A 22,065-nucleotide genomic window follows, 5' to 3' on the forward strand; every position below is an offset into this window, starting at 1 on the left:
CTCCGGCCGCGGCCGCGCGGGCCCCGGAACCCCCGGTCCGCGCGGAAGGAGCTCGGCCCGGCGGGGAGAGGACGGCGGCGGCGGCGGGGCCGCGGGGCGGGCTGCGGAAGGCCGGGCGCGGGACGGGGCTCCCCTCCCCCCGCGCCATGGACGCGCCCTAGGCGGGGCCGGCGCCGCGGCGGAAGCGCAGCAGCATCGGGGAGCGCGGGCGCTGCGCTGCCGCCGCCATGATCATCCCGGTCCGCTGCTTCACGTGCGGCAAGATCGTCGGCAACAAGTGGGAAGCCTACCTGGGGCTGCTGCAGGCCGAGTACACCGAGGGGTGAGGCGCCGGGCCGGGCGGGGGTGGGGAGCCGGGGTCGAGGGGTCGTCGCTTGCGGGACTCAGAGCGGCGGTGGGAGCCCGGGGTAGAGGGGCCCCGATCTGTGGGGCGTGGGCCCTGGGCAGAGCACGATGTCGGGGGTCGAGGTGTGCAGGTAGGCTCCTGCTGGGCGCGGGGGCGAGAGGACGGCGGGCCGGGGTCCCGGGGCCCTGGCCAGGCGGCGGGCGCTCGCACGGGATTCCGGGTCACCCTGCAGGGGCTCCCACCCCTTAGGCTCTCTCCCGACCCTGCTCTACTGACCTTCTCTCGGGAGAGCGTTGCCACCACCCCACCCCGCCTTGCGGTTTAGGGAGAGGAGGGGAGTGGGGCATCAAGCCACCGGTATCTTGGGGACTTGGAGGTATCCTTCTGGAAAGGCATGGCACCTCTTCCCCGTAGTTAAGTGCTCAGCTTCCTCCGTGGCCACCTGCTCCCTAATCTCTCTCCGCTGCTAGACCCACGCCCCTGTCCCGCAAACCCTCTTGTTCTGTGGGACGTAGACCAAGCTCCCTGGCCACAGAGCCGTGAGTAGCGGGTTGTTCTGGGGGATTCTTTTGTGTCCCTGCCTCTCAGCGCTGCAGTCACCACCAGGTTTGTCTGAATCTCCGTTCCCTGGTACAGGTGGACTCCGGGCCCCTGTGCAGACAGTCCCTTGTCCTGATCACATTTGAGCCCTGGGCCTGGGGTGTTTTTGGGTGAATGGGGGGAGGCCAGGGCTGGGCTGAGTGGTCATGCCAGGTCTTGATGAGTCTCTTAGAGTGACCAGAGTGTGAGTGACCGGCTAGAAGCCTGCATAGGATCTCCTCCTGTATGCTCTGGGTAGGAACTGCCCAACCTGGCCTCCTCTGTACCGTCTTGCCATCTCTGCACATTGGAGTGGTGCTGTGGGAATTTTCTGGAAGCCGTTAGGGCAACCGGGGCTGGGTCCTAGGGACACAACTCTAATTGGCTTGAGAACCAAGAGAGAGATGGCTTCCTGGAGAGACCTCCGTCCCTGATGAGTGGCACAGACGGCCAGGCAGGGCCCCCTGCCCCCCAGGACTACCCGGATGAACAGGGTGTGGTCTGCTCTTCTCACCCCAGGGACGCCCTGGATGCACTTGGCCTGAAGCGTTACTGCTGTCGCCGCATGCTGCTGGCGCATGTGGACCTGATTGAGAAGCTGCTCAACTACGCCCCTCTGGAGAAGTGATGCGCTGGCGCCCGCCGCCCGCCGGGCTCACCACGAGCAGTCCGCACTTTGCCCCCGTGCACCCTGCCCACCTCCTGCGGGTGTGTGTCTCTGCTCTGGAGGGAACTGTCCAGTAAAGGTCTTTGCAGAACCATGAGGAGGTCCTGACGGTTGGCTTGGCCTTGTGTGACTTCCTGCCGCTGGTGTTTGTGTCCTGCCTCGTGCCTGCAGCTGCTCGGGGATGGACGTGGCGCTCACTGCCCAGGCGGAGGGAGAGCCATCCAAGTGGCAGCCATTCAGCGGGGGTGGGGGGGTCTCCTTCTGGAGTGTGGGGTTTCACAGGTACAGACGGCCAAGAGCGCTTGGGTTGGGGGCTCAGGGGACACTGCATGCCCGTCCCCAGCTCATGGGTGCTGTTTAGGCTGAGCACAGAGACCATCACATCCTCTCCCAGGATCTCAAGAACCAGATTTTCTGGGCCCTGAAGTAGAATGCCTGCTGTGGTTTCAGCTGCCTGTCTTGACGGTCTTGCTGCCAGAAGCTTCTAGGCTCCAGCCGAGCTCAGCAGGCTCCTTCCCTTGGCCAAGTTCCTGTGGAGAGGGAGGAGCAGTGCCTAGCCTCCACACCGTCCCCGAGGCCCTCACAGTGGGTGGAGGGCAGCCCTGAGGAGGCTCTGTGGGGTGTCAGGGTTCGCCAAGCTCCCAGTGTCCTGGGCATTGGCATCAAATCCCTTGAGCCTGCCCAGCAAGCTCTCTGCCAGGGGCTTCTGCCCTGTTCCAGCTGGTGGAGGCTTAGAGCCAGCAGCTGTCACCCTGCATGGGAGTCCGGCAGGCCCTGTGCCCTCCGGCGGGCAGTATGCAGAAGTGTGTGGTTAGGAGAAAGGGAGGCAGCTTTCCTTGGCACCTTCTTAAGGCAAACACTGCTGCCTAGACATGTGACAGGGGGTCCTCTGAGGGCCAGTGAACAGACCTGCTGCAGGGGCAGGGGGAGGTGGTGTCTGCCCAGGCCTCTCGTGTCGGGTTCCAAAGGCTTCCCCCCACCCCCCCGTCCCTAATGGCTACACAGACCAGAAGGGTATTTGGAAACAAGCAGGTCCAGGCCATCTGAGGTCTCCATTGACTCTGGGAGGCTCTGGCCCCGCCACCACTTTTGTGTCCCAAAATAGGCAAGGTTTTTCTGCTTCTCAGCCTGTGCTCAGCTGTCCCTGCAACTGGCCTCCTCTCCCTGGAGTCCCGTCCTTGGCTCAGAGGTGGCTGCCCTGGACCCCCAGGATGTGCTGTCCTGGCCCCTTGTCCTGGCACTGGGTGGGTGGTTCTGTTCACCTGCTGGGGGAAGGCCCTGAGGACCAGGACCCTGTCTGTCACTAACAGTAAGCTCACGCGTCCGTTCCACAGACCTTTATTGAGCGCCTATTATGTGGCACGAGCAGTTCTAGGCATTTGTGATACAGCAGTGAATAAAACCCACAAACCCCGTTTCTGGGAAGGGGACAGGACAGTGCACAAGTGAATGTGTGGCCTTTGAGTGGGGAGGGTGTTGGGGAAGTCCCAGCAGGGACCTGGGCAGCAGAGGCCAGGCTGGGGAGGGCAGAGGCACAGGGCCCGCAGGACAGGGCTGGCTTGGCTTTCCCAGGAGTTGGCTGGGGGTCTGTGACCCAGTGACAGGCATCTGGGACTCCTCACCTGGAGTTGTTCTGTATTCCCCGGTGCTGTCCCACCCAGCAGTGTCCCTTCAGGCTTGCCCTGACCACCGTGTGTCTGGGGGTCTGGGAGCACCCTAGGGTGGGCCAGCCCCTCTGGCTGAGCGCATGGAACACCCCAAGACCTCCCCTGCAGGCAGAAGTACTGCTCCTGCCCCGCTGTGGGTGGGGGCCCCAGCTTGGGCCTTTGGTCTGCAGAGAAAGGCACTTGCAGCCCTCTCTGAGGGTAGGGGTCCCCAGAGGTCCCAGTGAAGGCATGGTGATGGCACAGGGGTGGGCCCACGGGCTTGGGAACACACCCTCCCTGGAGGAGTGGGGAAGGAGTGGCATCCTGGGACCCCAGCGCCCTGGCCGTCAGTAGTGTCAGCGCCCTGGCCGTCAGTAGTGTCAGCTCAGTAGTCAGGCGAGAAGCTGCAGCACGTGCGGACGGCGCCTGGGCAGGCTCAGTAGTGCTCCAGCTTCAGGCTTCTATACAGGCAGCACGTGAAGATCATGCCGAAGACCTGGGGCACAGAGCCAGTGTGAGCGCAGCACAGCGCCCGCCACGCGGTGTCCCCTGCACCCACCGGGGCCTGTCCCGCCCCACCCCCAAACCTGCACACAGGCGATGCCAACGCCCACTGCCCCGATGACCCTTAGGTGCTCCTGGATGAAGGTCTCCAGCTTGGTGATGCAGCCGCCCTGGTAGAGTAGGGGTAGGGGCACTGAAGGCGGGCAAGTCCAGCCCCCCCACGGCTGCAGCCCCAGACCCCTTCGGGTGTGACCACACCAGCCCCCCCACCAGCATCCCGGGCCCCGGCCTCCTCAGCCCCTCACCAGGGAGCCCAGGACCCCGCCAGCCTACCTCCACCTTGTAGATGTTGGAAGCGTGGTCCCGCTGCCCACAGCCGGGCACCACGGTCTTGCAGCAGCTGTCCGGAACCACGCGGCCGCCCGCCTGGTCCGAGCGGATCCACTCACTGTCCCGCCAGTCTTGTGAGTTGTTGCTGCCACAGCAGCGGAACTGCAGTAGGAACGTGGCCCTGATGAGCCCCCATGACGGGGACCCACCCAGAGGTCCAAGGAGGCCCGCGGGGCTGTGCATGCACCCCACTGCACCACCCACCCACCTCCTGTTGCAGCTTGTCCACAGCACTGGTCACACCCTCGTGGCCTGGCTGGTGGTACCGCTTGGTCATGGTGTCCTTCAGGTTCTCCTTGAGTTCCGTGTTCAACTGGGGGTGAGGGGGTGACCGCTTCAGCTGCGCAGTCTCAGACACCCCCAGGTGGAACCAAGGTGGGACCGGTGGAGGCAGGTGCAGATGGGGAAGAGGTCCAGGGAGGCCTCCAGGCAGGGCTAGGGCCAGATGCTAGCTGGGTAGGGGGTGGGCTGGGCTGGGAGAGTCACCAGGTGGCCATGGACGGGGTTGGGCATGGGGAGGGCGCCCCCACAAGCGGGCAATTTGGGTGCGACAGGCAGGCTGTCCATTCCTGCTGTCTGTCACCCCCGCTGTGACCCAGCCCCCACCCCCAGGGCCTGATGGCACAGTGATTGGCTCTGGAGCATGGCGGGGGGACTGTGTGTGTGTGTGTGTGTGTGTCTCTGTCTTCTTACACGGCACATCTGCGTGTATGTGTCCCTGCGTGGGTGGACCTGTGTCCCCGCGTGTACAAGTCCATCTTACTGGGTGTTTGCGCCTCTGTGGATGTGTGTGCCTCCGTGCTCCTGTGTGTCCAGACCCCTCACCTGCTGGTAGTAGATGTAGGCCAGGATGCCAGCAACGATCTCCAGCAGAAAGATGATGAGGAGCAGGATGAAGTACTGGGGGTGGGCAGGGACCCAGTTAGGTGGGGCTGGACGCAGACATCCCTGTCCCGTGAGGACTCCTCGTGCCCAGGCACAGCGGAGCAGAGCCCCCAACCTCAGATCCCAAGTGGCCACAGAGGGCTCCAGGCAGCAGGCGGGTGTGGCCGTCCCCAGTGCTCTCCCTCAGAGCTGGTGTCTTCCCTCAGTGGGCCCAGCTGGGATGTGGGGGCTGGGGGCTGGACAAGTGGGGCCCCGCCCCCACGCGGCGACGCCCCGCTAACCAGGCGCAGCAGGTTCCGCCGTTCCTTGAACGTGGCACAGCAGCCCAGAACACCAGTCACCATGACGACGACGCCAGCCACCACCAGGATGTAGGCTGTGGCCAGGTAGGTGCCCGAGGCCAGCAAGCTGATGTAGTCACTCTTGAGGGCCAGCGTCCAGATACCCACCGCCATGACGGCCAGACCGGCAAGCTGTGGGCAGTGCACACTGGTCACCACCTCGGCCCCAGGTCTGAGAGATGGCGCTGAGCCCCCAGACCAAGGCTCTTTCCGGGACCAGGAATGGGAGGAAGGAGAGGACTGTGGGTGGAGGGGGGCGGGGGGCTCCTCACCCAGAAGCAGCAGTTGAAGGTGAAGAGCAGGTACTTGAGGCAGACGGTCCCACATGTCGCTTTCTCGCTGAACTCCCCCATCCTGGGGCTGAGCGGCAAGGGAGCGTCAGAGAGCCCACGACACCAGGACCTGACCGGGAGGTCAGCCAGACACCAGTGGGGACAGTAGGAGGGGACACAGATGCCCAGGCTGGCCCCCGGCTGAAGCCCAGCCAACCATCTGTCCTGAATGAAGGTCCGGGGAAGACCAGGACACTTCCTGGGAGAGCAGTTCAGAAGCCCCCAGCCCCCCCACCCCCAGCCAGGGTACATGTCTACCGCCCACAGCCGAGCTGAAGGCCAGGCCCTGGAAGGCTGAAGGGCCTGGCTTCCCTGACCAGAGCCCAGGCCACAAGGGAGACAGGGAGGACCCCAACTATTACCGGCTGACTCACCCCTGCTGGCAGTCAGGATAGGAAGCCCCAGCAGGCACCTCAGGGTGAGCTCATGCAGGCCCCACCCGCCCCCCCCACACACACACAACATTCCCCGGGCCCCACGTCACAGGCTGGCAGGCTGGCAGGAGCCGACTGGCGGCTGGAGAGAAGGAGGCCACTCAGAGACAGACTGATCTGCCCCTTACGAGACACAGGGCCTCAGGGAAGCCCCTCAGGTTTTTGTTAAAGGGAAGGCCTGCCTTCCTCTTTGCCAGGGTGGGCAGAATAGATGGGCTGGGCAGGCAGAGCCGGCAGAAACACATTCCCCAGATCTGGGGGTACTTCCTCCGCTAATCCTCAGTACTGGAAAGGGGCCAGCACCCCCAACCCCAACAAGACACGAAGCTACAGGCTGTGCTCCTCCCCAGGGGCATCCAGGGACACCTTGCCTGCTCTGTTGTAGGGTCTCTGTGCTGAGGAGGGTGGGAGAGGGCCCTGGGGCACAGATGGCAGCCGGACGCCCCAGGCCACGTTTCCAGACCCGCACAGCACCACCCAGAGCTGAACTTTCACCCGCCCCACCCAGCACTCACCTGGCTGCCGTAGGGACGGGCTCCTCGGAAAGACAGGCGGCCGGAAGTTCCCCAGGAGGCCCCGCTAGAAAGGCACGGGCAAGTCACAGGTCTGGCCCGCGCTGGCTGGGCAGGATACCGTCACCCCTCCTTGTGGCCGCCGCTGGGACAGATCCGGACCGGCTGGGCCTCCACAGTAGGCAGAGCCCGCTCCCCGCGGCGGGAGGGGAGAGGCCAGGCCCGGTATTTTGGTCTGGGCTTCGGTGGGCAGGGCAGAAAGTATTTCTGGACAGTGCGATCCTGGGAGGAGAGGGACCACTCCCTTCCCCAAGCACCCCACCCTGGGCCTTCCTGCCAGACCAGCCACGGCCCCTTCCCCCACCAAGCGGCAGTACCTGCAGCCCGGGCAGAAAAAAAGACGCAGACCCGAAGAGCGGAGCCGGGGGTCTGGAAGCCCCACGCGCCCGCAGGCTGGCCCCGGGCCCGCGGAGAGGTCCCAGCCCCCGCGGCCCGCGCGCGGACGCCCGGCGCAGGAGGGGCCGCTCTTTCCGGGAGTGCCTGGCGGATGTGAGCCCCCTGGGAAAGCGCCGGCCAGAAATAGTTCCTGTGGCCTGGGACGGAGCTGCCCCACCCCAGCCCCTGCAACCCAGCCCCCGCGCCGCAAGGCCAGGAGTCCCTCACTCAGCGCCGGCCAGGCCCGGGGAGGCAGCCACGCGTCACCGCGGTGAAGCCGCCGCCCCCGCCCGGACGGGCCGACGGTGCGCCCACTTGCACTCAGGCGGAGGGAAGGGCACCGGTGTCCACAGACAATGACCAAGGTGCTCAGAGGGGGCCGAAGGGACGCCAGGCCTGTGCGAAGAGCCAGGGGGCGCCTCGCCCCCGCCCCGGGCGCCCCTCCGTCCACCCTCTCTCTGGAGAGGGCCGGCGCGGGGGCTGCTGCCGGGCCGGCGGACCGGGCCTCCCAGCCCTCCCGGCGCCTGCAGCCCGGCCTCGCGGTCCGGGCCGCGCAGGGCCCCGGGACACCTGGCCCCTCCCGGCCTGCCTGGCCAGGCGGCAGACTCACCGGCCACGAGTCAGAGTCCGGCCGGGCGGCGGCGGGGGAGGGCGGGGGGCGGCGGCTCGGAGCGCGGAGACTGCACCGCCGGCTGGGGCCTGCGAGTGCGACGCGCTCCGCCCACGACCCGCAGGCCCCGCCCACGGCGGCGGGCGCGGGGCAGGTCCCGACAGTGCGCCGCACGGGAGGCGGCGCGGCGGGGACATCAGCCGGCGCCGGCGCTGGGGGTCCGCCCGGGACTGCGGAGGCGGGCGTGCTGCGGCCCGCGGGCGCCCACAGCCCAGCCAAGGACTCACACCCTCGGAAGACGGAGGAACTGGGCTGGGGGAGGTGTGTCCAAAACCTGGCCCTCCTCCAGGCCCAGCCCGGGTCTGGTTCTCCCCTTGAAACCCAGGGACCACCCGGAGGCTGCAGGGTCGGCAGAACTGGAATCTGGAAGCGTGATCAGACGCAGGAGTGAGGTCTCTCTGGGTACAGTATGGAGGACAGCCTGGAGCGCAGGCTTGGGGTCCCTGCCAGAGACAGTCCAGTCTGGTAGGCATCGGTCCTGGGAGCGGTGGAAAGGGGTGCGGGAAAGAGGGCAGAGCCTGCTGACCTGCGGGACTGGGAAACCGACAGTGGGATTAAGAAGGGGGAGGGGACTCCCAACCAGCCAGGCACATTCCCAGACCCAGGCAGGGTCTGTCAGAATATGCCATCAGTTGGAATAGCTGTCCATGGACAGTAGGCAGCACTCATCCCCAGCTCCTTGCCCAGGGTTCATGGTTCTGGCCAGCAGCTACCAGCTTCCCAGGGAGGGTGGAGGGAGGGTCCTGAGAAATGGCTGCAGACCTATTCCTTTGGAGGTCCCACTCAGGACTGGCCCAACTCCAATGGGCCGAGCGGGTCCATCCAGGACTGTGTGAGGACTGGTGTGGGGAGGGAGTGGTCAACTGAGGCTGGTAGCGGGCTCCCTAGTGAGACAATGGGCCTCAGTCCCCTTGTTCCCACAGAGGGCCCCAAGGGGCTTCAGCTTTAATGGACAGAGAGGTTTTGAAGGCACGACCAGAGACATGCAGGGACATCTGCAGCCCCAGCAGCACAGGGCCTTGGACATGTGCCACACACGTTCCATCCCCTTGCCTCAAGTGTACCGTGGACACCCCATGTGTGTAGCACACATGTGCTGTGGCTCCCGTACACAGGGGCTGAGGAGGTCACAGTGCAGTCAATGGACTTTATTAGGAGGGGGGAGCTTTTCTGCTGGTCAGAGGTGGGTTTGATGGGATGGACAGGATGAGGACCAGCAGGGAGGCTCATGAGACTCTGACTACGCCTAGGTCAGTTCCTTCATGTCTGCAGGCAGGCAGGCCAGGCAGTCCACTGAATAGAGCCCACATGCTGGATGGATGCACCGCCTTCCGGGGGCAGCTTCTCCAAGTAACACCCAGGGAGGCTCTTGGGGATGGTCAATGGGCACTGGGAAGGTGGCCAGAGCCACGTCTTGGAGGGCGAGCCCAGCTGCAGCAGCAGCAACAGCAGCAGGGAGGCCCCGGCAAGCGGGCCACAGCCAGAGCTTTCCTTCGACCACTGCCCAGCCGCTTGGCCTCACAGGCGTCCCTCTGGTCCCGTAGCCGCGTGTTCAGCTCCCTAGGGAAGGGGAGGGTCTAAGAGGTCTTGAGAGGCAGCATTCCTGGGTGGGGAATGCAGGCTCTGCTCTCCCTCACACCAGAAGAGGGGTGCCTGGCTGGGGCTGCAGCATGAGGGATGGAGGACAGACACAAGGAAGGACTTCCTCCAAGTGGGATGAGGTAGTGGTCAGGGACATCAGGAGCTAGGAGCCCCGGAGTTGAGCCACTCCCCTTCCTTCGCGGGGCCTGAGCCAGACCGCACCTGAGGAGCTCCAGTTGTCGCAGGAGGCTGAGCTTCTCTTTTTGCATGTTCCTCGAGACCACGACCACCTCTCTGCAGGAGGGAGGTGGTGACCGGGATGCAGGGGGGCTCCTCGGGGCGTCCCACGACCCTAGCCCACGCAGACCCTGAGGGCGGGCCTGGGACATGGGATGATGGAAGTGGCCCAGACCTGAGCCCCAAAAGCGATCCCGCCACGCCTCGCCCGCCCACCCCACCCCCTCCCCGGGCCCGGCCCTGAGGGTCGGCCTCCTCCCCGCCCCCCCAGGCACCGTAGGGTTTGCTCCCGGCGGCCCTGCACATCGCCCTCCAGTCTGCGGAGCTGCTCCTGCGCCCCCTCCAGCTGAGTTCTCAGCGCCTCGTTGGCTAGCCACAGCTGGGTGTTCTGCGCCTGCGCCTCCAGCTGCTCGCTGGCCCGGGCCTGCAGCTGCTGTTCCAACTGGGGAGTACGGGGGGATCGAAGTTGGGGAGGACCCCTCCACCTCTTCGAGGTACTGCGTTTGCCCCTGACTTCCAGCAATTCCCCGGCCGGGGGCACTGAGACACAGGGGACCTCAAGTATACAGGGGAGTGCATGGGTGTCGGTGGGGATAGGGCCCAGGGCTGGGTAGGTCGCACTCCTCCCCGGCATGGGCGGGCGGGCGGCCACTCACCTCCCGCTGTCGCAGGCCCGCACGCTCCAGCTCCTGCTCGCGGTTCTGCAGCTCCAGCTCCAGGAGGCCTCTGCGCTCCTCCCGGGGGAGGTCCTGGGATTCGTGGGGAGCTCCTGAGCCTCAGCGGGCCGTGGAGGGGCAGGGGCCGGGGGTGGGGCCGGATGGAACCAATTCAGGGGGCGGGGTCACGGAGACACGCGCGTCTGGGATTGGGCGGGGCGGGGCAGGGGCGGGGGCCTCGGGCCCACCTGACTCCGCCGGCGCTGGCGCTGCTCGCGAAGCTGCTGCTCCATCTCTTCGTACAGACACCGCACCTCCCTCTCGTGCTCGCTCTCCCGCCTTCGGGGGACAGGAGGTGAGACAGCTGCTTTGAGCCTCCCAGCACTACAGACCCCAGCGCCACCTCTGCCGCCTCCCGAAGTCCAGCCACCTGGGCCCCAGGCCCTGCCCTGGTCCCAACCCTCACCGCCGCAGCGCCTGCTCTAGGCTGTCCCGCTCTCGGGCCGCCTCCTCCAGGCAGGCCGACGCGCGCATCAGAACGTCCTCGAACGAGCCCAGCAGCTCGGGTCGCTCCCTCTGCAGCCAGGTCCAGAGCGTCCGCACCGCTCGCTGCCTGCAGGGGGAGGGCAGGGGCTGAAACTGAAGCGGGGGCTCCCCGGCCCCATCGCGAAGGGTAAGCCCTCTGGAGACACCTGCAGCCCTGGATAGACCAGCGCGTTTGCTGCACGCAGGGTCTCCCTCTCGTGGGTGCTTTAGCCCCTGCCTGGGGTCAGTGTGTACCGGGCTTGTGGGGCAGCGAGGTGTCCTGTATGCGCACAGGGCTGTGCCCGGCGCCTGCCCTTCTTCCCGCCGCCTTGTCGGGTGCCCCCTGAAATGCAAATTCTGCGGGAAATCACGCTCAGCCCCTCCCAGGTGTCACAGCTGACAGAGCGACTGGGCCAGTCCCCGCGTAGGGACCCTGAAGTGGAACAGACACGCGGGCGACATGGACAGGCAGCATGCACGGGGGAGCTAGCAGAGGAGGGAACTGGGAGCCGCCGCAGCTCGGACTCACTCGCCCAGGACTGGGGCCACCCCCAGCTGCTCCAGTGCTTCACAGAATCTCTCCTCCTCCTCTTCCTCCAGGGAGCCCTCAGCGCCTTGCACATCTGACCAGCCTGACTCGAAGGTTTCCTCTGGAGCCTGGGTGGGCAGTGCGCCCTGGGCTGACTCCACCCCCACAAACTTCCCTGTGGGCATGGGAAGGTGAGATTACCAAGGCTGTGGGTTAGCACCCCGGCTTGGCCACCACTCACCCCCCCCCCAACGCACACACATCCTGTCCTTATTCCAAGCCCAGTTTCCTGTTTTTCTTCCTTATTCTGGCCTGATTCTTGGCCTGAATGGGAGGTAACACCCGGGCCAGAATGGAGCAAGCCTGGCTCCCAGCCCCACCTGGGTTTGGGGCAGAAGGGAGGGGGCCATGGAGCGGGAGGGTCAGCTCCACACGTCTGGGAGGGGCTCCTCTGGTGCCTGTGTGTACTGATACCAATCCGTGCTCCACAGGGAGGCCATGGAGAGGCACAGGCTGCCATCTGTGTTGGGTGTGGGCCCCAGAGTCCCACACGTGCCAGTGGAGGGTCTCTGCGCAGCAGGGTGGGGTGGGAGGGGAGGGGCCTCAGGGGCTCAGCTCACCCAGGCCAAGGCAGAACTCCCAAGCGGTGAGGAAGCCTGTGTGGGCCTGATCCAGGCTTTCAAACACAGCCTCCAGCTGTTCGGGCGTGAGGCGCAGGTCGCTCTGTAGACCCTAGCCAGGCAAGATGGCAGGGCTGAGTAGCCAAGGTCAGCCCCTGGCTGGGGCAGCCTCTCGGGGCTGGGGATTCACCTGCAGGTCGTGCCGGGTGATGAAGCCCTTGGCGTCCTTGTCACACAGCAGGAACAGTTCCTGGGCCTGCTTTAGCGTCTCTGCCCTGGGCCTCACAGAGTCCCCATCTTCCACTTCCTCCTCCTCCTGGGCCTCCCCAGCACCCGGCTTCCCAGGCCCGGCCATGGGAGCGGGGATCTCTGCCATCACGTTCTGGGAAGTCAGGGAAGAGTCAGGGCGGAAGTGAAACTCACTTGCGGGGGGGGGGGGGGAGGCAGAGTGGCCGTGGGTGAGGACTCAGCTGGGGTGGTGGGGAGCTGCGAGTGAGCAGTGGGGCCTCCTTGCACCAGGTGGGAAAACAGGAGAAAACATGGCAGAGGTCCCGAGAGGAGTGTGGCTGGGGCAGCACCGGTCACTAGAGGGTAGTGCTGCAGGCAAGGGGTATCATGGGTGGGCGTGAAGCAGGCTCTAGGCCTGTGGGGGCTGCAGCTCAGTGGGGAGCCAGTGCAGGAGGACAGGAGCTGGGGGAGGGCAACCCCGGTGGGGGTGGGGGTGGGGAGGCAGCTATGGAAGACCTTGAGATGGAAAATAGAAGGTGAGGACTTCTGGCAGCTGAGGGGAGAGAGCCTGGGTGAGGGACTGGCCAGCGGGGGGAGGAGCTGAGCACGTCGTAAAGTTGGGCACCTGGAGACCTGGCTGACCGGGCTGGGCCAGCGGGAGCGTTCAGCCAATCCTGGCTAAGTCATTAGCCCCTGAGTCTGGGCCTCAGAGGTCCTGGCCTCCAGCCGGCTGGCAGACGGCGTAAGCTCCTCCCCTTCTGCCGCAGCCCCTCCCACCGGGCCCCGAGCCCCAAGGGGTGCAGATGCCGGGTCTCAGCCTGGGGCGCCGATGCCTTCCATGGCCCTTGTCAGGAACACGCCAGATTCTAGGCTTGGTGGTCCTTCCCCCAAGCAGTAGGCACTCGTGCTCCGCCAGACTCGCCCCCTCCAGTTCGCGGAAACTTCGCGGGGCCTCCCTCCCCGCGGGGCGCCCCGCCCTCTAATCAGAGCCACCTGTCGTTCCCACAACGCCCCGGTCCCGGATTTCCCAAAGCTAACCCCCCAGTGTGGCGACACTTCCCCCAGCCTGGGAGATTCTGGGGTCCTCTCCTCTCAGTCCAGGACCTTGATTTTCTCTCCCGCCCATATCGTATTCCTGGGGCGGCGGGGTGTCGGGGCGCAATCTCCAAAGAGGGCAGGTCTGAGGAAAGGCGGGAGGAGGGGACTGGGGGCCAGAGCCGTCTCCCCACTCGCGCCGTCGCCTCGCCCCGGCGGGCGCCCCCACCCCACCCCCCGCGGCTCGTGGGCTCCCGCGACTAGAGGTCCATCCCAGCCGGAAGCTGCGCGGCGCGGGGCCGGGGGAGCGGGCAAGAAGGGCGGCCCGGCCGCGAGCCGCTGCTCCCACCGCCGCTCCGCTCCCCAGCGCCCCGGCGTCCCCTCCCGCCAGACGCCAGGGTTGGCGCGCCCCGCGGCCACCGGGGAGGCGGCGCGGCGGCGGGACCCCCGAGGCGCCTACCTGCGAGCCGCCCGCCGCACCTGCCGCGCGGCCCGCAGCTCCTCTAGAAAGGCGGCGGCGCGCGGGGGCGCGGGCCCGGAGCGGCTCCCGCTGCCCTGCAGGAACTGAGACCCCGGCGTGGGCCGGGCCCGGGCGGAGCCGCCACCGCTACCGTCGCCGTGTCTCCGCCTCTCGGCGCTGCCCGGCAGCCCGGCTCTCGCCCCACGCCTCGCCCGGCCCCCGACCCCCGGCGCCCCCGACGTCTGTCCCGACCGATCGGAGTTCACGGCCGGGCGGAGATGCCCCGGTGTCCTGGGGACCCTTCCGAGCAGGGCCAAGGCGAGGAGGGTGGGGCTGTCCTGAGGATCCGGATTTAAGGCGCCAAAAATTGTGTGCAGGACCAAGCCAGGCGGAGACAGACCAAAATATCTCCAATAGTTATCTCTCGGAGTTGGGGGGGGGGCTTTACTTTCTTGCCTATGCTTTCCCAATTTCGGTCTTTCCCGTGGCTGAACAATTGGCTGGTAATATATTACAAAATGGTATTTAAATCAACAGGCATAATGGCTGTACACTTATGGGAGTGAATTAGTTGGGGTGGGGGCAGAAGGAGGCCCTCGGTCAGCAGCCTGCCCCCAAGCTCTCCTGCTGGAGCACAGCCCTGCCTTGGGTTCCCCTTGCAGGAGCACTGGGAGAGGAGCGGGGTGGGGCTGGCATGGGACCTTCCGGCTGGGGGAGAAAACCCATTCTCTTGCCAAAGGTCCCCCTCCCTAGCCCCAGCCCAGCTCAGCCCCTGCACCCACCTGGATGGTGGCTGGGGGTCCGGAAGCCTCTGCTTCTCCAGGGGCTGGGATCCTGCTGAACCAGAACGGGTTGGGCCTACAGGACAGGACCTTGAGAGCGAGAGGGGGACGGCTCCTGGCACAGGCACGCGGGGACCTGCCCAGCCGGCTCTCCCAGTCCTGCAGTCCCACCGTTATTGTTGGCTGGGGGCTGCCACCACGGCCACAGCTGCCTGACACCGTGGTCAGGACTAAGAGCTCTGGACAGCCAGCCAGCCCCCGGCTCTGCTCCAGCGCCCTCACCCATGTGCCCTTTGATCACCAAGGGCTGCATCCCCTCAGACTGTCAGAGCAGAGGGTGCTTTCAGGAAACTATGTCTCCCACGGAACAAGATCCAGCCTCCTTGGGGTCAGACCTCACCCTGCCTGACATTCCATACCCCTCCCTCCTAGATAGTGGCGGGAGACTGGGTCCCCTGTGTGGTGGGGAGGGGGCAGGGGATCAAGAAGGTGTGTACACTGGCCAGGGAGGGTTGCCACGACAACGGGGGAGGCCCAGTGCCTTGCCCAGAGCCTCGCGCCAAATGCCCAAAGTGGAGCAGGTCTCGTGTCTCCCGGGTCCCCAGTGCTCAGCTTGGGAACCCCACCCTCCATAGCCATCCAACCCTGAGATCAGCCCACACCACCTGCGTCACCGTGGAGTGGAGATGCAGACGCCACCTTTTGTAAACATTTCTTGTTTTTTGTTTAGCAAGGATCTTGGTGCCAATATTTCCCCTGGCCCTTGGAAAGCTGTGCCCAAGGGTCAGCCAGCCCACCCCTCAGGACAAAGGGGGGCAGAGGTATGGGCCCCAGCCAGAGAAGTGGGCTAGAACCCAGGAGGCCCACAAGGCTCTTTAGGGGAAGGCCTCAGGCCTGGCTGGCAGGACCGAATGCCAGGCTCAAGGAAGGCACATGCCCTGAAAGCTTGATCCGAAGCAGAGACATCGGCCAGGGGGTCACACAGAAGTGAGGGAGGCAGGGGCTGAGCTGTGGCATTTATTACATCTGCTTTGGCGAAAATAAATAATTCTTCACATACGTTCTTCAGCAAAACATGACAGATGAGGAGAAACGAGCAGGTGCAAAGTTGTCAGGAGTAATACTGCACTGACGTGGGGGCACCAGGAGGGGCAGCCCCGCCCTCCTCCCCCCATTCTGGGGCGGGGCCTGAGGGGAGACTGAGGCACGGGTGAGGGGAGCGGTACTCTGTACCCATCCCTACTCAGTGCAGCATGTGAGTGGTTGGTGGAGGGGTTGACGGCAAGTCCCCTTCTAGCAGCTGTGAGGGGCCCCATCTCCTTACTCCTGCAGGGGTCACAGAGAGAGGCCCGGGAGTGCGGGGATCTCAGCCCACCCCAGGGCCCCCCCTCACAGGGCAGGGAAGCTGGGGGGCCCAGCCCTCAGCACCGGGACCCCAGGAGGCTGGGGAAGGGTAGAGTGAGGGCACTCAGCAAGGGGGCAAGGTGGCTGGGCGCTGTGGGGGCCTGGGGGCAGGGCTGGCGGGAGCGTGCATGCGCAGGGCGTCCGGTGGGAAGGCCACGTTGGTGCAGAAGAGGCCCAGGAGCAGCTGGCGCTGGCATTCCTCCCACTTGGCCAGCGCGTCCCCTAGCGAGAGGCTGTTACGCATCCAGCTGGGCAGCGCGTCACTGTAGGTGGCACAGGACAGTGGCACAGAGGGCAGAGACTGGGCGCGGCGCAGCTCCGTCTGCTCTGACAGCCTGCGGGTGGGGAGGGACGGAGGAAGGGAGGGCTTCAGCGAAGGCCACGGAGGCTTCGGGCCCTGGGTAGACACAACAGGGAGGGGGGCTCACCGGGAGGGCAGGTGGCTTCCCAGCTTCCTCTTGGCACGCATCACCAGGTACTGGCAGATGCTACCCGTCTGCTCCTTCATCCACCGGATGTCCTCAGGGACGTCAGGCAGCCACTCCAGCAAGCTGCGCGGGGACGGGGGGCATGGCCTCAGGGTCTGTGGCTCGGCCCTCACACCCACGCCCGCTCTACCCCACCTGTGCCCCCGCTTTTGGAATCCTTGACGTGGCATCTCTGCAGCCTCCCCCAACCCGTGGCCTTTACTCCAGGGCATCCACCACTCATGGATGACCCCAAAGTTTGGTCCCCCACGCTCCCTGCCCCAAACGCCCTACTCCCCTCACCGGATGGTGAAGGACACGGCGCTCTCCAGCGGCAAAGTGTAGGGCACCATCATCGCGGTGGCCAGACGCACGGGCAACATGTTGGAGAATGTGGTCAGCAGGTCCTTGGGCTCTATGCAGGCCTCCAGCAAGGCTGGGGGGCGATGCAGGAGGGAAGCTGACCGCCAGCTGGGGAGGCTGGGAGCTCCCTGCTCCCGGGCTCCCCCCCAGCCAGGAGCCCCCCTCCCCCCACCCCGCCTCCACACACCTTCATTGAGCCTCGAAGGCAGATGCTCCAGGATGGGATCTTCCAGGGGTGGCTGCAAGTGGCCGTCCACTGGGGCCCTCTCTGCGGCCGCCTGGGCGTCCTCCACATCCTCGTCCTTGGGGGGAGGGGGGCGTGCAGGGGGCAGCGCCAGCAGGGGGTTGGGCCGGTGCAGCAGGCCTGGGTGGGGACCCCCGGACAGGTTAGGGTTGGGGGCAGTGCAGAGCCGCCATCCCACCCGCCCACAGCCGCTCCGGGGGCACCCTACGCACGCACCGTTGCGCCTCAGGAAACGCAGGCCGTCCCTATAGCCCTGCTTACACATCTCCTGCAGCACCTGAGGCAGGGTGACGGTAAATTAGAGCACGCGGCCACATGCGCCCTGTCCTACCCCCTAGAGGCCCTGGCGTCCCTGCAACCCCTCCCCTCCACCAAGCCGACATGGATCCAGGCTGGACGGGGCGGCCCGGTGGAGAGGCCCTGAGAAGGTGCTATCCCGGCCCCACCCCAGCCTGGGCCCGCAGGAAAGGCCCTGTGGCAGCTCACTCCCTAGGCACCGGGTGGGGAGAGGCCCTGCAGGCCCCCGCCTCCCCTGCGCAGGGCTCACCGTGGGCTCGGGCGGGAACAAGGCCTTGGACAGGCGGTACAGATTACGCAGGTTGAACTGGATGCTGGTGTTGGTGACCCGGAGCTCATGGATGTTGGTGGAGCTGTCCTGCGGGCAGATGTCGCTCTCCCCCGAGAAGGGGGACACGGTGATGGTGTTCTTGAGCTCATAGAGCGGCAGGTTGTCCGAGATGCCGCCATCGACATAGCGCTGCGCCAGGACACACGGACACGCGGGGAGGGGCCTGAGGACCAAGCTGGCGAGCCCACTGGGCCGCCTTGGGCCCCACCCAGCGGCTACTTCCTTTGTGCCTTTCCCTCACTGGGCACCCTGCCTGGCCGCGGGGCAGATGCCTAGACTACGGCAGGGGGTGGAGACAGCCACAGGAAGTGTGTGTCTCCAGGGGGCCAGCCTGCTGTTGAGCAACTCAGCTCCGGGAAGTGAGGCAACAGGCAGCAGTGGGAGTAAGGGGCTGGGGAGGGGGCGCTGGTGGCCTTCCTCTTCCCCTCTGCCTTGTCCCACTGCTCACACAGTGGCCAACTCTTATCACATGGTAACACGCCAGGGGATACTTACTACGCCCTGGAGGGAGGGGGGGATGAGGCCACAGTACACGGGAATGAAGGTGCTGCACACGTTGGCCTGTGGGGCAGGGAAGAGGGACAGGGAGGCGGTGGTGAGCACAATCCTGGAGTTCGTAGTGCACCCCACGCGGCGCCACCAGGGCCCACCTGGATGAGCTCGTCCTTGGAGCTGAAGTGGGATATGATGACGTTCTCGCCATCAGAGACACGGGTCAGGGAGATGCCCAGGCGCCCACTGGCATGCTCGTGGCTGTCAGCGGGCAGGATCTTCAGCAGGCAACCCCGGATAGTCTTCACCAGGTTGAAGGAGGGGTGCAGTGGACCCAGGAACCGCTTCCGGGCTTCCTTAGACACCTCGATGATGTTGGCACCTGCCTCGCCTGTGTCAGCAGGGCCAAGGGTCAGGGGCCAGCATGCCTGGCTTAGCGCACCCCCATGGTTCCATGCCCGGAGTCCCAAAGCACACAGACTCACGGCATTTCCAGCTACCCTAGAGAATTCCCAGTGTCCAGCACAGGGCCTGGCCCACCACTGGGACTTTTGCTACCTGCCCCTGGAGAGACAGAGGCAGGCCACCACCCCGGGAGGGCTGACAGCTGCAGCCAAGGCCTGCCCTCTGCCTGGTATTTCCCAACTGCTTGGCCCGATCCATGAGTCACTGTGCCTGGCCTGGCCTGGTCCCCAGCCTGGGAAGGGGGGATGGCAGAGGTTCAACCCTGACCAGCCTTAGCCTTCACCCACTTGGCCAGATTCAGATCCAGGGAGCACAGCCGAGGCCTGTGGGCATGAGGCTGGAAAGAGTGGGGTCCCACCACCCCCGAGAAAGCACGATCGTGACCCACCACAGCCAAGAATAAGCCCCTGCCAAGACTCTTTGCGGGAGCCCACGGGCGCTGGCCTCACACGAAGGCAGAGTAGGGGCCCGGGAGTCGGGGGGCCTTGGGGAGGGGGCTGCAGATCACACTGTCCTGGTCAGAAGTGCAGCCGGAACCATGCTGTGGGGACTGCAGCTGCCCAAAACCACTGGTGAGAAAGAGGCTTCTTGGGGAGGGGAGAACGAGGTGCTGTGAGAGCCAGGTCCCCAACTACACACCAGGGAGCCAGGTGTGTCCTGAGGCCTCAAGTCCGAGAGACACACTGGCCTGAAGTCTTCCAAGGGAGGGAGAGGCAGGGCCACAGAGGTGAACCCCCAGGTCCCATAGATGGAGAGCTGTGCTCCTTCCACCCCACCTCCCTCCGGGCAAAGGTCATGGGAAGGGGGCAGAGGAGAACCCTGGACAGGCTCCTGCTGGGCAGGGCATCTGACAACCTCATGACCTTTCTGTCACCTTGGCTGCCCCAGTAGGTTGGGGGCTGGGCACCATTCCCAGGCCTCCTGAAGTACTCAGTGTGCCCTAAACAGCACTTGCAAGCACTCGCCGGAAGTGTGTGTGAAGCCCATCCCAGTACACACAGACCTCTGCACTCCCGCCCACGCGGCTGGAGAGTTCAGAAGCACCTCCCTCCCCAGGGAGTGGGCAAAAAAAACGCCGGCCGCAACTGGGGACCCAGGCCCACAGTGGGTGGTATGCAGGGAGGGAGAGGGGAGGAAAGGGCTTGCCAGGCCCGATCCTGAGCCTCAGGGCGCCTCTTCCAGAAGTCCCGGAAGGCACCAGCCTACAGTACCCAAATGCTCTTACGAGGCCACCCTCATCCAGGGCCCCGGGGACATGGCAGCCTGGAACAGCACAGCCCCAGGACACGGTGACCCCTGGCAAACAGTCCACTGCCGGGCTACTGGGATGGTGAGGCCCCTCCCCCGACTCTCACGGTCCCGCCCACGAGTTACTTTCTCTTCCCAATGCAATACCTCTGCGGCACCTGCCAGCCCCTCCAGTCTTTGCGCCCTGAGCCTTGGCCCCAGAGGCGCGCATGACCGCACCCCAATCCCTGGGCGCCTCCGAGCAAAACAAACCAGGCCCCGCCCCCGGGCCCGCTCCCGGGATCGGATCTTCGGCAGGGGTCCTGGGCGCGGGCCCTCCCACCGCACCGCGGCCGGGCCAGCTTCCCCTTGCCGAGGGACAGGGGGTGGGAGGAGCCGCTCTACACTCCCGAAGAGCATCCGCCCGGCCTCCGTTCACCGAGGCAGGGCCCCCCCGTCCGGCCTCCGCCCGGCCCCGCTCACCCAGGCAGGCTCCGGTGACCAGCGCCGTGGCCGTGAGCGCCCCGGCCGAGGCGCCGTAGATGTGCGTGGCGTTGGCCACCAGGAAGGGCGCGTGCTCGCGGAGGCAGGAGGCCACGCCGATGTGGTAGACGCCGAGGAAGCCGCAGCCCGCGAACGAGATGTTCCACGTCGCCTCCTTGGGGAACATCGCTGCGGCCCGCCGGGCTCCGGGGCTCGCTGCGCACCGCGCGCTCCCGCTCGCTCCCGCTCGCTCCCGCTCGCTCTGGGGCCGCTCCGGCCCCGCGGTCGCTCCAGCTCTCGGTCCCCGCCGGCGGAGGCGGAGACGCTGCGCCGGGCGGCGGCGGCGCTGTTTTTAGTGGGGCGGGCGGGGGCGGGGCCGGCACGCGCGGCCCAATCGGAGCGCGCGGGGAACGGCCGCGCCCTCCGGGGGCCCTGGAGCCCCGCCCCCGGCCCCGAGACCCGGTGCCGGGCCTCCGCGGGGAGCGCGAGGGAACTCATGGTGGCCCAGGGGCGTGGGGAGGGCCGAGCTCAGGCCTGGGGCGCACGGAGTCTGGGGGCCCGAGAGCCTCGTACCAGTCTGGATACTTGCGAAGGGAGGGCCACTGGTGTCTGGGCGGTCACCGCCCCGTTCCTCTGGGGTCCGCCTACAACACCCACTTGGGACACTGAGGAGCTCGCTCCAGGGTAGGGACCCCCAGGACCCACTGGCTCATCCACAGACTGACCCATAAATATCTAGGGCCGGGTGCAAACCACACACAACTCGCAGAGCTAACACTGCTGCCGTAGACCCCGACCTGACCTCAGGCCTCGCTGCCCGCCGCCGCTGCCCCTCCGTATCTGGGCACTAACCCGGGTTTACCTCGTGCAGCCTCGGCTCCTCAGCTCCTCGGCTCCTCGGGGTGAGGGGTCTACTTGGGTGTGACTCGGCCCCGCCCCGCCCCCGCTAATTGCCCCAGCAGGTGGAGAGCAGTGATGTCACCTTCCCGCCCCTTTCCCGCATTTTTCTCCTGGACTGTAGGGCAGGCGTAGGCTGACTTGCTTCCAGGAGCCAGCCATGACCTCACCCCCACCTCCCAATCAAGGGGCTGGTCTGTGCTGGGGTGGTGGGATGCCTGTCTCCCCAGGAACACCCACTCTCCAGGCAGGAGCTTGGCTCAAGACCCAGCTGGTGCCAGGGCTGTGGAGGTCTGGGCTGCGGCTTGGGATCGCCCCCCCACCCAGGCCCGGGCTGAGAAGCCAGAGCAGGGCTTCCTCGGGACAGGGCCATCTGGGTCATGCAGTCCATCCCTCAGGCTCTGTGCTGTCAGCCACCCGTACTTGGCACTGACGGGTGCCTGCAGAGGACCCAGGACGGGGTAGAGCCGTTGAGCAAGGTCAACCCAGACCGAGCCCTAACTGGGGGTGGAGATGAGGAGACATTGTTTACACAAGCTCAAATGAGGACAGAGAGGGGATGGAGTGTGTGGGCAGTTAACCCAGGAAGGACACAGGGCTGCCCAGGCTGCCCAACAGTATGCACAAAGGTGCTGGAGGGGGCGGGGGGGGGCCCAGGCCTGGGCACTGGGAAAGAGGAAAGCAGGGGGTATCGAACTAAATCTGACCTAGACTTGAGTGTTCTGTAGTTTTGAGAGGGCAGATATGTTGCCTCTTTGGTTAGGTTTGTTCCTAGGTATCTTATGGTTTTTGGTGCAATTGTAAATGGGATTGATTCCTCAATCTCTCTTCTGTCTCATTGTTAGGGTCTAGAAACACAATGGATGTTTCTAGCAGCAATGTCCACAATAGCCAAACTGTGGAAAGAGCCAGATGTCCATCGAGAGATGAGTGGACAGACAAGATGTGGTGTATATACACAACGGAATACTACTCAGCCATCAAAAAACGAAATCTTACCA

The 22,065-nt window shown here is 65.7% G+C and overlaps 5 protein-coding genes across 18 annotated transcripts; 2 read left to right on the forward strand and 3 right to left on the reverse strand.

Moving 5' to 3' along the window:
• Window positions 1-74: 74 nt before the first annotated feature.
• Window positions 75-1,689, forward strand: POLR2L (RNA polymerase II, I and III subunit L). The gene is made up of 2 exons (XM_045770794.2): window positions 75-322; window positions 1,445-1,689. The coding sequence occupies exons 1-2, from the start codon at window positions 228-230 to the stop codon at window positions 1,551-1,553; spliced, it is 204 nt and encodes a 67-aa protein (XP_045626750.1). The 5' UTR covers window positions 75-227; the 3' UTR covers window positions 1,554-1,689.
• A 1,225-nt stretch (window positions 1,690-2,914) lies between these two features.
• On the reverse strand, window positions 2,915-7,757 carry CD151 (CD151 molecule (Raph blood group)). Of its 7 annotated transcripts, none has more exons than XM_045770786.2 (9): window positions 7,682-7,757; window positions 6,640-6,703; window positions 5,631-5,718; window positions 5,299-5,490; window positions 4,958-5,032; window positions 4,341-4,445; window positions 4,076-4,234; window positions 3,826-3,912; window positions 2,915-3,734 (listed from the first exon to the last, which is right to left on the reverse strand). In XM_045770786.2, the coding sequence occupies exons 3-9, from the start codon at window positions 5,709-5,711 to the stop codon at window positions 3,675-3,677; spliced, it is 759 nt and encodes a 252-aa protein (XP_045626742.1). In that variant the 5' UTR covers window positions 5,712-5,718; window positions 6,640-6,703; window positions 7,682-7,757; the 3' UTR covers window positions 2,915-3,674. The 7 variants fall into 7 exon arrangements, with proteins under 7 accessions (XP_045626742.1, XP_045626745.1, XP_045626746.1 ...); XM_045770789.2 differs by having other exon boundaries at window positions 5,631-5,760; window positions 7,682-7,736; XM_045770790.2 differs by lacking the exon at window positions 7,682-7,757 and adding an exon at window positions 7,014-7,264 and having other exon boundaries at window positions 5,631-5,760.
• On the forward strand, window positions 5,860-15,453 carry LOC123775519 (uncharacterized). The gene is made up of 4 exons (XM_087855221.1): window positions 5,860-5,936; window positions 7,437-10,053; window positions 10,521-10,888; window positions 11,341-15,453. Exons 1-2 carry the CDS (start codon window positions 5,860-5,862, stop codon window positions 8,380-8,382), a joined length of 1,023 nt encoding a protein of 340 aa, XP_087711347.1. The 3' UTR covers window positions 8,383-10,053; window positions 10,521-10,888; window positions 11,341-15,453.
• On the reverse strand, window positions 8,875-12,265 carry CRACR2B (calcium release activated channel regulator 2B). Of its 8 annotated transcripts, none has more exons than XM_087855170.1 (10): window positions 12,080-12,265; window positions 11,890-12,001; window positions 11,270-11,444; window positions 10,996-11,083; window positions 10,682-10,828; window positions 10,464-10,554; window positions 10,216-10,308; window positions 9,835-10,001; window positions 9,545-9,616; window positions 8,875-9,301 (listed from the first exon to the last, which is right to left on the reverse strand). In XM_087855170.1, exons 1-10 carry the CDS (start codon window positions 12,263-12,265, stop codon window positions 9,260-9,262), a joined length of 1,173 nt encoding a protein of 390 aa, XP_087711296.1. In that variant the 3' UTR covers window positions 8,875-9,259. The 8 variants fall into 8 exon arrangements, with proteins under 8 accessions (XP_087711296.1, XP_087711291.1, XP_087711294.1 ...); XM_087855165.1 differs by having other exon boundaries at window positions 10,996-11,097; XM_087855168.1 differs by lacking the exon at window positions 10,996-11,083.
• Window positions 15,399-20,493, reverse strand: PNPLA2 (patatin like domain 2, triacylglycerol lipase). Its single transcript, XM_045770784.2, has 9 exons — window positions 20,168-20,493; window positions 18,151-18,383; window positions 17,996-18,061; window positions 17,420-17,629; window positions 17,089-17,149; window positions 16,816-16,992; window positions 16,569-16,701; window positions 16,227-16,349; window positions 15,399-16,133 (listed from the first exon to the last, which is right to left on the reverse strand). The coding sequence occupies exons 1-9, from the start codon at window positions 20,352-20,354 to the stop codon at window positions 15,863-15,865; spliced, it is 1,461 nt and encodes a 486-aa protein (XP_045626740.2). The 5' UTR covers window positions 20,355-20,493; the 3' UTR covers window positions 15,399-15,862.
• Window positions 20,494-22,065: the final 1,572 nt, after the last annotated feature.

This window comes from Ursus americanus, chromosome 24, assembly GCF_024610735.1.
Source record: "Ursus americanus isolate L20-20 chromosome 24, mUrsAme1.1.p, whole genome shotgun sequence".
Lineage (NCBI taxonomy): Eukaryota > Metazoa > Chordata > Mammalia > Carnivora > Ursidae > Ursus > Ursus americanus.

Bases quoted from the DNA above. Each gene is read 5' to 3' on its own strand.
- POLR2L (XM_045770794.2), top strand. From the start codon at position 228: ATGATCATCCCGGTCCGCTGCTTCACGTGCGGCAAGATCGTCGGCAAC. The intron at 323-1,444 runs GTGAGGCGCCGG...TTCTCACCCCAG, and splicing joins CAGGCCGAGTACACCGAGGG to GGACGCCCTGGATGCACTTG.
- CD151 (XM_045770786.2), bottom strand. From the start codon at position 5,711: ATGGGGGAGTTCAGCGAGAAAGCGACATGTGGGACCGTCTGCCTCAAG. The intron at 4,446-4,957 runs GTGAGGGGTCTG...CCTCACCCCCAG, and splicing joins CCTACATCTACTACCAGCAG to TTGAACACGGAACTCAAGGA. The intron at 4,235-4,340 runs GTGGGTGGGTGG...TTCCTACTGCAG, and splicing joins TGGACAAGCTGCAACAGGAG to TTCCGCTGCTGTGGCAGCAA.
- LOC123775519 (XM_087855221.1), top strand. From the start codon at position 5,860: ATGAAGGTCCGGGGAAGACCAGGACACTTCCTGGGAGAGCAGTTCAGA. The intron at 5,937-7,436 runs GTACATGTCTAC...ACAATGACCAAG, and splicing joins CCCCCCCACCCCCAGCCAGG to GTGCTCAGAGGGGGCCGAAG.
- CRACR2B (XM_087855164.1), bottom strand. From the start codon at position 12,265: ATGGCAGAGATCCCCGCTCCCATGGCCGGGCCTGGGAAGCCGGGTGCT. The intron at 10,309-10,463 runs GTGGGCCCGAGG...CACGAATCCCAG, and splicing joins GCCAGCGCCGGCGGAGTCAG to GACCTCCCCCGGGAGGAGCG. The intron at 9,617-9,834 runs GTGCCTGGGGGG...TCCCTCCTGCAG, and splicing joins CGCCGGGAGCAAACCCTACG to AGAGGTGGTCGTGGTCTCGA.
- PNPLA2 (XM_045770784.2), bottom strand. From the start codon at position 20,354: ATGTTCCCCAAGGAGGCGACGTGGAACATCTCGTTCGCGGGCTGCGGC. The intron at 16,993-17,088 runs GTGCGTGCGTAG...GTCCCCACCCAG, and splicing joins GCGTTTCCTGAGGCGCAACG to GCCTGCTGCACCGGCCCAAC. The intron at 16,134-16,226 runs GTGAGCCCCCCT...CCCCACCCGCAG, and splicing joins GGAAGCCACCTGCCCTCCCG to GCTGTCAGAGCAGACGGAGC.